Source organism: Purpureocillium takamizusanense, chromosome 2, assembly GCF_022605165.1.
Source record: "Purpureocillium takamizusanense chromosome 2, complete sequence".
Taxonomy (NCBI): domain Eukaryota; kingdom Fungi; phylum Ascomycota; class Sordariomycetes; order Hypocreales; family Ophiocordycipitaceae; genus Purpureocillium; species Purpureocillium takamizusanense.
Genome location: NC_063069.1, coordinates 3138206 through 3153727, shown reverse-complemented (window position 1 = coordinate 3153727; position 15522 = coordinate 3138206). Strand labels below are relative to the sequence as shown.

Here is a 15522-nt window from a genome sequence, read left to right as displayed (position 1 = left end):
ACCTCACCCAGAGAAGCATCGAATAACTGGAGTACGACAACGCACGGTTTTAACTGCAAACACTGAGCCAGAAAACCGGCGTAAAGAATTGACGATCTGCGAACCGCATGAAGCGTTGTCAACCCACAAACGTCGCTGCAGGGTAGACAAGTAACAACGCGAGCAACGTGAGGATCACGGCTACGTACCGTGAACCGCATCGACAGGATGGAAGCCAGCCTGGCTCGCCGCCCCTTTCCAAGTCCAACGTATTGGCATGACTACAAATAACTAACAGGATACCCGTATCGAACTGTACGCACGAGTACGTCCATCCTCTTGGCCGTCGCCCTCGGCAGCGCAGCGATTGGGCATCCGATAGAAGCATCGCCGCGATTCCAAGTCAGGCAGATGCGAACAGGCGATTGTCTGCTGACCGCAGAGGCGGCTGTGCGTGACATTATTAGCAGCATGACGATGCCCAGTCACCGGGCATGCCAGGGGAAGGAGGACGGACCATCGTCTTCAAGGGGCTCCATGCGCATACGTACTCCGTGCGCACTGCGTGCTTTGTAGCATGTATGTACCTGCAGCAACAGCAGCAGCAGCATCACCTCGTCCCGCACGTCCCAACTCCTAGCATACGGTAGGGCAGGTCGTCTCGTTTCGTACAAGCTATTAGTTAGCTAGACGCTGCCACGCATTGCAACGGCGCTCACGATGGGGCTGTCACTAAAGGGGGCATAAGGAGCAGCCAAGGCAAGGGTCAAGGTAATAATACTGAGAGAGGACGCATCATCCGTCATCGTCAGCGGCCCAAGAATAGCCACACGCTGACGCGGTTTCGCGCGACTTGGCCCTGCTCCATAGGGGGCGCGCGCGGACATCTTAACTTACACATCCACCGGCAAATAACCCCCGGCACCAACAGTGACGCAAGCAAGCAATTCCGAGTTACATTCGTTTGCCTTGGTTGTACGTAGCTTGACGCCGACGGTTCGGCTCTCGTCGTTCGAGCATCGGATAAGCCTCGTCGGGCGTGGGTGGGCTGATTGTCTTGGCTCGCTGTGTGAGGTCGGAAGGTCAGTGAACCGAGATTGATAAAAAAGGGCCAAAGGGGTAAGACACCCAAGCTGCGCCCGGCGACAGAATAAACCGGGACACCTGACACCGTGCTCTGTGCGAGCTCCGTGACGGCGGTTATTTTCGTAGGCACGTCTCTCACTGGTACTAGGTACTTACTGCAAATGTACATTTTGTGGCAGCCAAAAATGTGCATGTAGCCCACTGTAAGATGGGTACTGTAGGTACCTACCTACCCGATAAGGTACTAATCAAGGTCTCCGGACGGCTCGAGTGCCACACATTTGTCCGGCCAAGGAAGGAAGGGGTCGGTCGTCGAAAAGAAAAAAAACGACCAAATCCGAACCTCCGACGCTCCCGGTCCCACGCCCGCCGCTCTCGCATTCAGCATCACGAAAGCGACAATCCTTTATTAGTACCAAGTGACGGTGGCGCTACTAGCAGGCGGTACCTGCCGTCTGCCGTTTATGCACTGCCCAGCATTTCATTTGGATGCACGCAGCGCAGCGCAACACCACCAAACCCCCTTAAGACACGCCTTGTCGCCCCCTGTAGGTACCTTACCTGTAGGCACCTTACCCATACCAGGTATAGTACTAGTAGGTAGGCAGGTGGCTTGCATCGAAACGCCAGTACTGTAGATTAGTACTTTGGGTACTTGTACAGTACAGCGACTGGGCCCGCATTCTTTTTCGCCTCCTTGGCCTGCCTGTCTTCCCACCCGCCGCCCCGTCGTCGCACCGCCAGCAGCAGCACCACCATCACGATACTTGAACTTATACCTCCCATCCCGTCAATCCGTCATCCTTCAGCCGCTCCCTTCCATTTCCCCTTTCTCGGGGCTGTTTCTTCCTCGTCGATCCCCGCCATCCCCGTCAGCCATCACACAGCGCGAGAGACTGAGCGCGCGCCGAGAAGCCCGAACATCACTCTGCTCGACGATACGACGCGTCCATTCCTTCAACATTCGTGCTTTTCTTCTTGTTGGCTTGTCGCCTCCCCACCCCGGCCCCCGGCTCTCCCGCGCCGCCGCTCATCGCTCGAGGTCGCGCATCGGAATACCGACGCCCCTCCCCCCCCCGCCGTCTGTCCCGTTGACGAAAACGCTCGTCGCGTGCTCGCTTCGCACGCACCTCAGAACGACTACACTCGACGCCCCCAACCACCCAGTTCCGTGGCCTTGGGTGCATTGCGGACGCCCCTCGCCGACACAAAGACGCGCCTCGCACAGCCAACATTGAAAGAAGGCAAGCGGCCATGGTGAACCACACGTCCGGTTCCCTTGCAGCAGCAGCCGCCGCCGCCGCCGCAATGACCAACGACTCGCTCTTCGACACGGCCCTGCCGCCGCTCCCCTCGTACAGCCTCGAGCCCACGGGCGACGTCTTCCCGTGGATATCCGACTTCTGGCTCTCCCTCCTCCTCCCCGTCGCCGTCTACTGGGCCATGTCCCTCTTCTTCCACGCCGTCGACGTCCTCGACCTCTTCCCGCAGTACCGCCTCCACACCCCCGACGAGATCCTCAAGCGTAACCACGCCTCCCGCTACGAGGTCGCCCGCGATGTCGTCATCCAGCAGGTCATCCAGGTCGTCACCGGCGCCGCCCTCGCCATCACCGAGCCTGCCGAGATGAAGGGCAAGTCCGAATACGACGTGGCTGTCTGGGCCACCCGCCTGCGCCTCGCCCAGCGCGCCGTCCCCGGCCTGCTCTCCGCCCTCGGCCTCAACGCCACCGTCCTCTCCAAGAGCCTGTCCGTCTCCCACCCGCTGCTGGCCGCCGCCCTGGCCGGCGGCTACTATCCCGTCTCCGTTACCGCCCAGTCTGCCGCGCCGGGCTTTGCGCCCTGGGAGCTGGCCGTCGCCAAGCTCATCTACCATGTGCTCGTCCCTGGCCTACAGTTCTTCATCGCCGTCTTCATCCTGGATACATGGCAGTACTTTCTCCACCGGTTGATGCACATGAACCGCTGGCTATACAGTGAGCCTTGATCCGGAGCCACCTCTCGTGTCCCTTCCCGCCCTCTTAGCCAACCCGCTGATTTGTTTCCCTTCTCTACAGCCACATTCCACTCGCGACACCACCGACTCTACGTGCCCTACGCGTACGGAGCGCTCTACAACCACCCTCTCGAGGGCTTCCTCCTCGACACCCTAGGTGCTGGCATCGCCTTCAAGGTCACCGGGATGACGGTGCGCCAGGGCACCTGCTTCTTCGCCTTCTCCACCATCAAGACGGTCGATGACCACTGCGGCTACAGCTTCCCCTGGGACCCGCTCCAGCTCATCACGAGCAACAACGCCGCCTACCACGATATCCACCACCAGACGTGGGGCATCAAGACCAACTTCTCCCAGCCCTTCTTCACCTTTTGGGACGGGCTGCTCAACACAAAGTACAAGGGCTCCCGGAGCAATCGCGTCGCCGAGAAGAAGCGAGAGGCCAAGTCAAAATGAGAGTGGCCCAAATACACAAACAAACAACAAAGCCACATACAGCAAACGCACAAAACATACACATGAAGACGACGTTGATGCCGCACATTTTGGAATGCTTCTCTCGCTCCCATTATCTCCTTTTAACACATCCTTTGTGGTGTTGTACAACCGCAGCCTCTTACTTCTTCATTTTTCCATCATCTATCTCATCCGCCATGTCCCGTCGACGTGGCCGGCGCGATTATTGCTTTCTTGGATCAAGACGCCCCGCGGGGGAGGGGACCGGTATACGGCCAGAAAGCGGGCTCCCCCAAACCCGCCCCCCAAAGATTAATGCTTTAATAGCCTCTTGCGCCTTTCTTGTTTTCCTCCTCCTCTTCTTCTTGTTGAGCGAGGCGCTTCACCACCTCCATGCCGAGGAGTCCCGTGGAAGGTTGTCCATGGCCCCTTGGTGCAGCGCACGGCTTTTTGTTCGACTGTGTATACTACAAGTGATGTTTCTTTTTCTTCTTCTCATGCCTTCCTCTTCTGGCTGGCGATTAGGGGTAACATGGGGGTGGAGGAGACAGACAAATGCAATGAGGAGCGACATTTGGCTGGCTAGTGTGCATGCATGGTCCGCGTCACGGACCGGCGTAGCTTGGACTACTCTAATACAACATATCATCGCTGGCGGCTTGTGACGCCCCCTCCCCCTCCCCCTCCGTGTCGTTTCGGTGGCGCTTTCCCTACTTTATCTTGGGTCTTGTGGTCGTACTGTATGCCGCGTGCGTGGCCCGTGGCCCGTGGGACAGGTCGGAACTCGGCGACTACGGCACGATGGTACACATGAGACCTCACTTTGGGGATTCGACAGACGAAGACGCGGGACGTGATGGAGGAGGCCCCCCCCTCCCTCCCGATGTCCGGTTCTACAGAGACGCACGATGAGGCGGGCGTCGCACGGGGGCGGCGACGAATCTCGCTGGGCCGGCGTGGTACGGCGCGATCAAGCGGTGAGGATTGGACTGGGCCCGAGCGTGCGTCTGGATGACGGGCGAAGGAGGACGCTATTACTACTGTAATCTCGACTATCGTGGCGATGCCGACGTCGTGCATCGTGCCGATGCAACTCTGGCGATGTCTCTTCTGTATATGTGTGTGTATGTACTTCGTACTTGTCCTGCACATCAGCCACAGCCGCAGCAGCAGCAGGCAGCTCAAGCGGCATCGGCACAAGCAACTCGCAAGCTGCCGTCACCGATTGCATGCTGCGGGCGAGACGTCGCCGCTACGCAGCGTGCGAAACGTGTTGTACAAGGTATAGCCCAGACGCAGTGGATGAATGTTGGTGCTGATGGTGGTGGTCGTCCGGTGATGGCGGGCATGATTCGACAGCGTGGGGCGGGACAGCATATGAAGGGGCACATGTGAGAAGGGCAGCGCGACGTTTGGCAGCATGTCAGGGGTCACTCGGCACGGACGAGGCAACAGACGGATACCTGCTTGAGCCATGTAGGTAAGTCTTACACATGTCCGTCGTACGAAATATGGCCGAGTCCGTGTCGGCGAAGGCCTTCTGGGGACATGTCGTGCAACGTGGGGCGAGAGCCCGAAGCCGTCCTCCTGGGACTGCCGGCCAAACCAAAGCTGATGGATGCTGATGCCCTGTGCGTTCCTTGGCTGCGATCGTGGCCAGGCTGGTAGGGAAGGATGGGGCGGCTGGTGCTGTACGACGGTGTTGACGTCGACAATGACGACGACGACGACAACACGTAGTCTGTGAGCGGGAGCCGGAGCGACGACCTGTACTTGGTAGTCCCCACTCTATCATCTATGGAAAGATTGGCCCAAGACACAGTGAGCTGAAAGCGTGAACCGTCTCGTATGTCCCATGCGGCGGCATTTGGCCCTTGCTAACAAGGGACTCTGGCCGCAGGTCAGGCGAAGGGGCGGCCTGAGCGGGCAGTCGGGGCAGAAAGAAGCCTGGACCCGTCGTCGCCTTGTCAAGTCACCACCAGACGCCAGGCCGACGCTCACGACCGCCGTCATGGGTGCTGGGATCGGACAATTTGAGACGACTGCCGCGGCTATGTCGTGCGGCCCCAGGGCCAACGGTGACGTGGTCTAGACAGAAGCCAATGCGAGCTTTTCAGCTGCCGCTGCCGCTGCCGCTGCGACTACTGTGGGCTTGTGCTTGGAATGGAGGAGGAGAGGGCACGGGGTTGATACTAGCTGGATTTGTTTCGCTGGCTGTGATAACCTACTTACTGCATATGTATGCATGCAGGCGCATGCATGGACGGTTGTGCAATCCGTGGACGCCGCTGCAAGTGCGCAGCCTCCCCCCGGGAATGGTGGAGACTTTGTTGGTGCAAAAGATGCTCCCGCAACGGCCGCGTCCCGTCTCTGCCAAGCAGAGGGCTGGCTGACGGCGGTTGGACGGTCCCGGGGCGCCACAGTCGCTGCCACCTCCACGTGGGCTCTCCCTGGGAGTGGCTGGACGATGCCGCAGCGAGGGAGACACGGGCCTCCAGGGGAGCGAGGCGTTGTGTGACGCGACGCCGCAGCAGGGTTGAGGAGTCATGGCGGCATATTTCTCGACGACTGGTATCGGTTGGCGTTGCTTTGCCCCCCTTCTTGTCTCCCGCATGCGATGTTGTGGGTGAAGGCGCGTTGCGTTCTGGCCCGCGACATGGTGGGCCGGTGATGCTTGCGAGCATCTTGACTCTGCTTCCGTGCCGTGTGAGCGTAGCCGTTGCATGGCGCTGGATACTGCCGCCCTCAGCGCAGAAGACATCACCGGCCACGGCTGCGCATGGGCAACGGTGACGCTGGTAGGGCTCGGCTTGGCCGGCCGCTAGGTTTCGGGGTGCTCGAGGCGGCTCGGTAGACGCCGAAGCTATTCCTTGGGTAGCGGACCATGTTGGATTGATTACCCACAGGGGACGGAATGGACTCGCCGGGGTCAACAGGATGAGATGGGGTGCGGCCACTTACGCAGTGGCTGCGAGGCGGCGCCGCAATTCGAAGAAGGGAAACGGATGCTTGAGATCCAGGAGGGCGTCAACGACGAATCCCCCGGCAATACGCTGACCAGGAGCGGCCCCGCTGTCACTGCAGTAGTAAGTACATATTGGGGGACAGAGACGAGGATTGACGGGGAAGGAGTTGGCGACAACAACTAATTGTTGTTAGCCCAGCCAGGGCGAGCAATGGGACAAGGTGTGTTGTGTGCTTTGCTCGTGCGTGCATGCGCACCAGGCCGCCTGTCGTGAAGAAGGGTTGGTTAGCTCGTAGTCAAGGCATGCGCCCGAAGTTAGGGTACCTTGGGTCAAATAAGGTACCTTGACCTGCCCACTTAGCAAGCCATGCCATGGCACGAGCTTCTGGGGCCATGGCCCATAACTATCCGGTCCCAGACCAGGCGGCATCGGGAGATGAGGAGGTAGTTCACCAACACAAGCACGACGGACACTCTCACACGCACCCGTGGCGTCCTCGACGGGATGATTGAGCTGCCTGGAGGAACCATAGGTACGGACCTTCGTAGGTACTTTAGGTAGAGCGAGGTGAGGAGCAAGGAGGTGGTGACAGGGTGTGAGTGAGTGACACTCGCAGCGCCTGAGCGAGCAGAGCGAGCACCTTCAGGGTTTCTTTCCCGCCCCGCCGCGGCCTTGGCCAGCCCTGGCACCGCACCGCACCGCACCGCAACCCTGCGCCAGCAATTGCAGTCCAGAGAGGCCCGAGCTTGAGTGAGGTGTTGAGTTCCATGTGGGAAGGAGCCCGGCACCAGTCCGCTCCTGCCTGCCTGATTGCGTTCGCGGAGTCGGCAGTCACAATGCCCCACCACCACCACCATCACCACCACCACCATTGCATCCACCCACCAAGACGAGACAAGACACCACCATCCGCCCACTCGCCAACCTCACCTTGTCTCATCAGCGCCATGCCACGGCTGGTGGAGGCCATGGCACACACGGCCGGACGAACGCCAGCCCCGTCATCCAATCTTCACCCACCGGCCTGGTGCGTGCGCCGGGCACTCGACTCGACCGGGCCCATCCATGCCCTCGTCCCCCATCCGGGTCCCACCTCGCCGTCGCTCATAAGAAGACGAAGAAGAAGCAAGCTGCTACCAACTACTACTACGACCATTACCGCTTCGTCTGTGTACGTCGTTGCCTAGCCACGAGCTTCGTTCTTCTGCAGAGACAACGCACGCACGCACGCACACGCCTACGTACCAACAACGTAGCTCGCACGAGCCCCAGCCTGCACATAGTATCTACTTACACATACAGCACATACTCTACTACAGACCTTGCACCGAACGACAGACGCACACACCCAGCGTGAGGCCGGAACCCTGCGTTGCGATAGACTTTCCATTGGTCCCGTCGCCCCCCGTCCTCCTTGGCTTACACCAGCAATTCACCCGGATCGCCGGGCACCACGTTCAGCTCCACCGGGTCGTCACATCATCACATCACCAGGCTCCTTGCCCAGCCGTGTTCGCTGGCTGGCTGCCCGTTTCGGCGACGAGCTGAAGCTGGACCTGGCCCTACAGGCGCGCCATGCCCGACCTGGCCGGACACCACGACTATTGTTGAGTGCCACAAAATTACCACGGAGCCCACGATCCGATATATCCAGAACACGCCCGGCCTGGCGCCGTGAACATTGCCCCATCCATCTTCACCTTTCCCGTTGCTCGTTGGGCCCCGATTGCCTCACGGCGCGGAGATAGCAGGATCGCTCCCCCATGCATTGATTGATGCCCCGACGTCGATACTCAACGGGTCGACGCCGGGCATTGTCCGCATCGCATGACAACTGCCTTTTGCCTGACACTGTACCCTCCCCGGTCGAGGAAGACCCTTGCTGGCCACAACACCCCCGGCATCCACTGCTGGCTGTCAATCCAACATTCGCATTCAGCATTCCCTATACAGAAACCCGAGTACCGGATACACAAGAACAACCGCCAACACCCAGCTTGCGCGCCGGGTTTGGACACCGCACGCGAAATCAATATAGCGAACGACCCGTCCCCCCACACAGCCCGCCAGTTGGCTAGTCCCTGTCGACAGCCAGAAGAGGTTGATTCCTGGTCGACGTTGACTTGGGTCTACGACCTACTTCAACTGCTACTCCCACTATTAAGCGCCCGGCTCCTGCTCCTACCTCTTTGGCCTTCATCCCCGTCAATAGCTTCGCGGCGCATCCTGGGCGCTTGCGGCCAATCCTCCCCCAACGGTCGTCCCCCATTGGCCAATTCCCGTTTCCGACAGACTGGCGCCGGCGCCTCGCAAAACATGGGACGGCGAGGTTGCGCCTCGGTGCTTCGCGAGCTGCTCTGATTGATCGATTCTTCGACGTCCGAGTGCGGCAAGACAAAGTCCACCACCATCGCTTTGCGGCGTGTCGTGCGTCGTGCATCTGCATCGGCGCAGTCGGAGTCAGCCGCCTGGGCGAGGCGACAGGTGGAACAAGCGCGTTGTTGGCCAGCGCTGTGAAGGACGGCGCCTCGCTTATACGTGGCGGCGCAGTAAGAGTATTTACTTGCCGCCCTTGCCTCGCCTCGCCATGGATCCCACGACGACGCTCATCACCTTTCTTCTGTAAGTAAAAAAAATTCTTCTCTTTTCCAATGGTTCGACCTGGGTCTCGCTCGAGTCCGATGGTCGCGCACCAATTTGTCTGCGTCTTTATTTCGCCCTCATTCCTGTCCGTGCCATCCCGTTGCCCTGAGACAACCCCCCCCCCCCCCCCTTCTCTTTCCCTACTTCCCTTCACCTGCCATCTGCCACGCGAACCTTTGGCGGGCGTCGCGCTGTGTCAGTCGGCGCACGGCGGTTGATTGGCTTCGGCTCCGGGCACTCTGCATTCCTCAGGGTCGTCACCCTCGCCGCAATATCGTGTGCCAACGCATGTGCTGCGCTGGTATGGGATTTGATTTCCGTCGTCACGTTTTGCCTTGTCGCTGCTGCAGGGACCCTGTAATTTGCGCCAGCGTTGCCTCCGGGCACAGGGCTGAGGGCGCGCGAATCTTGTGTCCATACCGGTGCTAGCCTAGCGGCCGGCTTTGACACGACGACGTCGCCTCCGCCACGCCCATAGGCCTATCCCTGATATGAGATCTGAATGAGCCCTGATATGAGCTGACACGCGGTCCTCTAGTCAAACGGATCCTTCGGTCCAGTCTGTTCAGCTCATTGGCTCCTGGGACAACTTTTCCACGTGTTACACCATGAGACGGGATGTCCGACGCGGCCGCGGTCAATGGCGAGGCTGTTATTCCTTCAAGGATATTGTTTGCGACGACGTCGCCGCGTCTGCTGCTCCCAGGAATGGAGGGCTCAAGATGGGCGCCACCTACTACTACTATGTAAGAAGAGCTTCTCCTCCACTGCTACCACCTCTCTTCTTGTCACTGCCGCCGTTGCCGCGCCGTGACCCCTGCTGACAGGCCCTCCCTTGTCCTGCACACAGTACGAGCTGGACGGATCCACCGAGACTCACGATCCCGCTGAGCCTTGGACAACGGCATGCCCGTCCCTGCCCGGGCAGACGGTCAATACCCTCATCGTTCCCGTCGAGCAAAGTCTTCGCCAACGCAGCGCCTCTCTCACCTCTGTGCGCCCAGAGAGCTTCAGGACCATGGATCCCGATGCCAAGTTCACCACGCCACGCCCGGCCCCTGCTCCCGTCATGGAGCCAACAGTTCGCCGCCTCGGTTCGGCCTCGACCTTACTCCAGAAGCGCCCCTGCACGCGCTCACCATCTCCTGCGCCTTCATGGAAGCGCTTCTTTACGCGGAAATTAGGCCACAGAGAGACAGACCGATCGCCCACGCGATGTCAATCCGCCGACTGTAATGAAGCTGTTGAGTGCGGCTCCCTTCTGCAAGCCTCGCCAATCCATACGCGCAGCTCTACGCCCTCAGACGGAGCACGCACGAGGGATCTGTCGCCCGAGTCTTTGCGGCGCTTCCTCTCCGACGGCACTCCAACTCACGCTGAGCCTGTGACCCACCAGCCATCGACCTTGTCTATCCCTGACGAAATCGCGGAGGATGTTGATGATGACGACAACTTCGCAACGTCTGCAATCTCTGAGAACCAAGTCTACGCCACGTCCTTGTCTCCACCTCCCTTCCAGCGCACAGCGTCAGCGGACACCATACCGAGAGCGGCGATTAACTTGAGCTCAACCACTCTCTCCGCCAGGCAGCCTTCTGACCAGAAGATGCCGGAAGACTGTCAAGCGGATGACTATCAAGCGGAGCAACCCGTGCCTGAAAAGTCAATTCCGAAAGTCGAAACCCACGCAAAGCCTCGCTGGTCTATATCGGCAACGTCCAGCGCACTAGCAACTCCCATTTCTCCCCAGCTGGTTGCGGACGACCCTCCGTCCTTTTACGATTCTAATGACGAAGACGATGATGTCGTATCCACAATTGAAACAGATAATCTTTGTCACCGAGCTGTCATCGACGCACCCCTCTCGGACCAAGGTTTTCGAGGTTACAGTCTGCCGCGTCAAAGCGGTGAAGAGAAGAGCATGGCTGAGCCGAGGCCGGCCATAAAGTCATTCAGTTCTCCGCAGCTTCTTCCCGGAGCCGACAGCAGAAATGAACAAGTCGGTGGAACCAATCTACTTGGCACACATATCGACACAGGCCTCGACGACTTTGTCAGCGAAATGGGATGGATCGTGGGCGCCATCGGCTGCAAAGAGACTCATTAGCTTAGGCGTTTGCGTAAGCAGCTCGCCCTGAAACACGCCATATGGGCGGCACGCCGCCTTATTTACGACTCTCATCTAGGGCCATAGGTCGGATGTCTTGCACATGAAACCCACTCCGGCACGATCCGCCCCACGCGTGCCATTTCTTTACATCTCATGGGCGTACGCGTAGGGCATTGAATGAAAGAGAGGCCACGAACTTTGATACCCATGTATTTTTACAATACGCTTTGCTGCAGGATACTATAGACGGGGAGGCAGAAGCCCCCCACATATCTCGTCGTTGAACGAGACGCTTTTGGGGGCGAGAAAGGCGCACGAGAGCATCTGATATTGAGACTTGCTACGTACAAGCAAGTTACAAAAGGGGGTATCTTTGCTCAAGCATCTGCCGTTCTTGATGTATTTTGTTGTCTGAGCTTCATAGTAATGGGAGAATTTAACTGGACGGCGAAACATGGACCGACTGTTTGGCTTGTGTGTCTGCGTGCGTGAAAGGCGTGACGAGGTGCCACTGCTTGTATTCGATAGTAATGCGTGTGTGCGTGGGCATTGGTCTCACAATATCTCATGCTTGCCCGCCTTTTACTCCACCTGCGGCCGGTGCATCGTAGCAACCATCGCCGCCGCGGCGGGGGGGGGGGGATATCTAATCTACAGATAGTAGTTGCTGTTATACATTTACACACAGACAAATTCAACGCCGACAGGCCTCCGTTTTCCTGCGGTGAGCCTGTCCGTGTAGACCATGCATACGCAGCCATGATGAAGCGCCAACCGCCAGCGCCGAAAGAAAAAGCCGGTAGAAGATGAATAGAGAAATCTCTAGCTGACTGAGCTAGTTGTAGGTTAGTACTTTTGCTTCGAAGGCAGCTGGCTCCCCCCCATTCTCTTTTTTTTTCTCGCCCGGGGATGGACCTAGTGTGGCATGCCACTATTGCGCCGCCACGCTGGCCTGTGGTTGTGCGGTCGCGGTCACGGCCGTCGCTGGAGGAGGAGGCTGCTTCTGCTTCTGCTGCTGCTGCCCGTGTTGCTGAGCCGGCGCCGTCGTCGTCGTCGTCGTCGTCGTCGTCGTTGTTGGTGGTGGTGCGGCAGTTTGAGCGGCGGGATGCTGGGGTTGGGGCTGGCCTGGTTGCTGCTGCTGCTGTGGTGGCGGTGGCTGTTGTTGCTGTCCCGGTTGCTGCTGTAGCTGCTGTACGAATTGCTTCTGTTGATGTGAAGGCTGCTGTGGTGCCACCTGGGGTACGGGCTGCTGAAGCGGCTGAGCTAGGGTTTTCTGCGCAGCGGCTGGTTGGATGCTCGCATGTTGTCCCAGTGCTGGCGTTGCTGTCGGTGCTGACGGCGCTGAAGATGCTGGCTTGAGAACTGCAGAGGGAGCGGGCGCTGGTGCGGCCGGAACCGTGGTAGCAGGCATGGCAACAGAGGCCTGAGGTGGTGCGCTTGATAGCGGGCCAGGGGCAGGAGGAGCAGCAGCCTTCTCCACAGACTGTGCTTCCTCAGACTGCCTCTTCTCCCCCTCGCTCGCTTCCCTCTTGTTCTTCTCTTCCTCGGCTTCCTTCTTCTTCTTGTCGTCCTCGGCCTGCTTCCGCTTCTTTTCCTCTTCAGCCTCTTTCTCTCGCTGCTGCTTCTCCTCGAGCCTCTTCTTGCGTGCCTCTTCCGTCTCGGGCTTCAAGAACCGCTCGGGAACACCGCGGGCGGCGAGGGCACCGCTGCCGACCCACGCGCCGAGCTCGCGACTGAAGTGATAGTCGCCCTTGCTGAGGCGCTGGATTTCACGGTAAGCGGCGGCGTTGTAGTAAGGCAGACCGGTCTTGGGATCACGGTAGCGTGCCGGCTGGTTGGTAATGATGCAAATTGGGGCTGCTGCGGGTTCTGGAGTGGACATGTCAGCGGATGGCCGTGGAAGGGCCAAGAATAAGATCAAAGTGAGGCGGAACATACTGGAGAGCTTGGTCATTTTGCGGCCAAAGAGAATCTGCGTCTGCACTGCCTTGTCGCGGATGGCGTTGAGGTCAAAGTTTTGGTAGATGATTGCGTTGCGTGCTGTGGTTGAACTGCGGGCTGACTCGGTGGGTGGAGCTGCGTCTTCTGATCGCTGAGGAGCGTCTGGCAGCTGAGGAGCGTCTGGCAGCTGAGGAGCGTCTGGCAGCTGAGGAGCGTCTGGCAGCTGAGGAGCGTCTGGCAGCTGAGGAGCGTCTGGCAGCTGAGGAGCGTCTGGCAGCTGAGGGGCGTCCGAGAGTCGAGGGGTGGCCAACTTAGTCACAGCCAAGACTTCACTATCGATGGGCACCAGACGCGTATCATGCAAGACAGGTTGAGGTTCTGGGGCCGAACTTTGCGGAGGTGCTGGAGAGGCACCGGCAGCCTGTGGAAGCGGAGCTTGCAGACACGGAGGGGCAGACTGGGGCGAGGTATTTGGCGGTGCGAGGACGTTGGATCTTGGAACGTCTGTCGACGAGAGGGCGCTGTTCATGCCAGCAAGGCCTGGTGGAGGCGCCAGTATCGGAGCCGCCAGGACACTGGACGGGCGGGCATCTTGTGGTCGTGACAAACCTGCGGGTGATGCTAACGGGCTCGGGCTGCGTATCGGAGGTGCCAGCGCTGCGAGTCCGCCCGATGGTGCGGGTGAGCATGTCTGAGGCGGAGGTGGTGGGGGAGGCATCGCCATCAGCGACCGGGAAGGTTCTTCCTGGTTTGGCACCGGTTCGGAGACCGACGTGACCGGCCTGGCTTCGCTGCTGGCGGAGGCCGATGTAGGGGCCTGCGTCACAGGAGAGGCTGGCCGACCGCTCGCATCGATATCGCCATTTGTGGTCGCAGGTGCGGGTGCGGGTGGGGTGTTGACAGCCTCAACCGCAGGTGCCGTCTTTGTTGACGGAGCATCACTGATCGGGACGGCTGTGGCATCTGGCTTGACGTCCGCCTTGCCGTTGCCCTTCTCTTCCGCTGCCTGTGCCTCCGAGACCTGGCCGTCGCCGCTGTCCTGCGTCTTGGCCGCCTTGACCTTGGACCCCTTGTCCACCTTCTCCCTCTTCTTCTTGGGCTTGTCCTCCACCATGGTCACATGCTGTCCGAGTGCGTCCTTCCACTCTCTCACGCCGCTCCAGAAAGTGATGACCGGCCCCTTCAAGGTCCTGTTGTTGAGCGCCGCAAGTTTCGCCTTGCGCTCCTCCTCGCGCTGCTTCTCCGCCTCCTCCCAGCGGTTCAGGCTCTTGCTATTGCGCTTCTCGATGATGGCCGCCTCGGCCAGGCGCTGTTCCTGCGTCATGGGGGGCTTCTTCATCGCCTCGAGCTTGGCGGCTTTTCTCTGCATCTGCTCGACTTGCTTGAGGCGCCGCTTCTCGCGCTCGACCATCTGCTGATGCAGCTGCTCCTTGGAAATGCGCGTAGTCTTGCGAGACGAGGCGCGCGTGGGCATGTCGGCGGGCGAAGGGAGCCAGGACGTTCGCTCTGACTTCTTCTTTGGCCTTGGTGCTGGGGCAGAGGCGGGGCTCTCGTCGATGCGGACTCTTTTGCGGAATCGGACGGGGATGGCCTCCTGTGCCTTTCGCTTGCGCTGGACGGCGCGCTTCTCCTTTGCCTGGCGCTCAAGCTCCTTCTCGCCTTCGAGGTCGTCATCGTTTTTGTCGTCGTCCTCGTCGTCCGAGGATGAGTCCATCTGAACGTCGGAGCCGTCGCCGTCGACATCGGAGAAGCCCTGGTCATTCTCGTCCTCGGCGAACAGCAGCTCGAGGTCCGAGTCGGGCTCCTCGTTGGCCAGCATCGACTTCATGCGATTGCCGGCCGTGGAGCGACGCTGACGCGTGGTGGCGAGCCATTCTGTCTTGTCTAGGCTCTGACTGCTATCGCTGGCATCGCTGTCGGCGTCACTGTCGGAGGCCTTCGACTCCAGGCTCATGTTGGCGGCAAGTGTCGCTGGGCCAGGTAAGCGTGTCGCATCCCCGTTGCGCGTCGAGTCATCGACGGTGATGGTCGGAGTTTCGGGCGCACGAGGTTCTGTGGGGGTGGAAAGGGTGGTTGCAGGAGGGAGACGCGTTTTAGGACGAGGGGCTCCGAGAGCTGTAATTTTTTCGAGGTGCCAGCCAGCTCCCAGCCCAGGGTTGCACGTTGCGGGTGGCACAGCGCCGCTTTGAACAGCGCCACCACCAAACTAGACGCACGGAGGCCTGGGCTTACCTTACAGTGGGTGTAGCTTCGTTACCCATTGGATGGTTCCTGTAAGTTACCTAAGGTACCGTACTAACGTTAAGTTGCTAACCTGGGACGAACTACTGGCCTAGTACTAACCTT

The 15522-nt window shown here is 59.6% G+C and overlaps 3 protein-coding genes across 3 annotated transcripts; 2 read left to right on the top strand and 1 right to left on the bottom strand.

Annotated features, from left to right (window-relative positions):
• Window positions 1-2319: 2319 nt before the first annotated feature.
• SUR2 (Sphingolipid C4-monooxygenase) lies at window positions 2320-3516 on the top strand (the record flags this gene model as incomplete). The annotated part of the gene is made up of 2 exons (XM_047983812.1): window positions 2320-3040; window positions 3122-3516. The coding sequence occupies 2 exons, from the start codon at window positions 2320-2322 to the stop codon at window positions 3514-3516; spliced, it is 1116 nt and encodes a 371-aa protein (XP_047839784.1).
• A 3901-nt stretch (window positions 3517-7417) lies between these two features.
• JDV02_002745 (uncharacterized protein) lies at window positions 7418-11695 on the top strand. The gene is made up of 3 exons (XM_047983811.1): window positions 7418-9104; window positions 9664-9871; window positions 9976-11695. The coding sequence occupies exons 1-3, from the start codon at window positions 9070-9072 to the stop codon at window positions 11230-11232; spliced, it is 1500 nt and encodes a 499-aa protein (XP_047839783.1). The 5' UTR covers window positions 7418-9069; the 3' UTR covers window positions 11233-11695.
• A 30-nt stretch (window positions 11696-11725) lies between these two features.
• JDV02_002744 (uncharacterized protein) lies at window positions 11726-15245 on the bottom strand. Its single transcript, XM_047983810.1, has 2 exons — window positions 13174-15245; window positions 11726-13104 (listed from the first exon to the last, which is right to left on the bottom strand). The coding sequence occupies exons 1-2, from the start codon at window positions 15128-15130 to the stop codon at window positions 12167-12169; spliced, it is 2895 nt and encodes a 964-aa protein (XP_047839782.1). The 5' UTR covers window positions 15131-15245; the 3' UTR covers window positions 11726-12166.
• Window positions 15246-15522: the final 277 nt, after the last annotated feature.

Excerpts from the sequence above, each read along its gene's own strand:
- JDV02_002745 (XM_047983811.1), top strand. The coding sequence starts at position 9,070 with ATGGATCCCACGACGACGCTCATCACCTTTCTTCT. Across the intron at positions 9,105-9,663 it reads ACGCTCATCACCTTTCTTCT|TCAAACGGATCCTTCGGTCC; the intron begins GTAAGTAAAAAA and ends GCGGTCCTCTAG. Across the intron at positions 9,872-9,975 it reads GCGCCACCTACTACTACTAT|TACGAGCTGGACGGATCCAC; the intron begins GTAAGAAGAGCT and ends TCCTGCACACAG.
- JDV02_002744 (XM_047983810.1), bottom strand. The coding sequence starts at position 15,130 with ATGAGCCTGGAGTCGAAGGCCTCCGACAGTGACGCCGACAGCGATGCC. Across the intron at positions 13,105-13,173 it reads CAAAATGACCAAGCTCTCCA|AACCCGCAGCAGCCCCAATT; the intron begins GTATGTTCCGCC and ends TGTCCACTCCAG.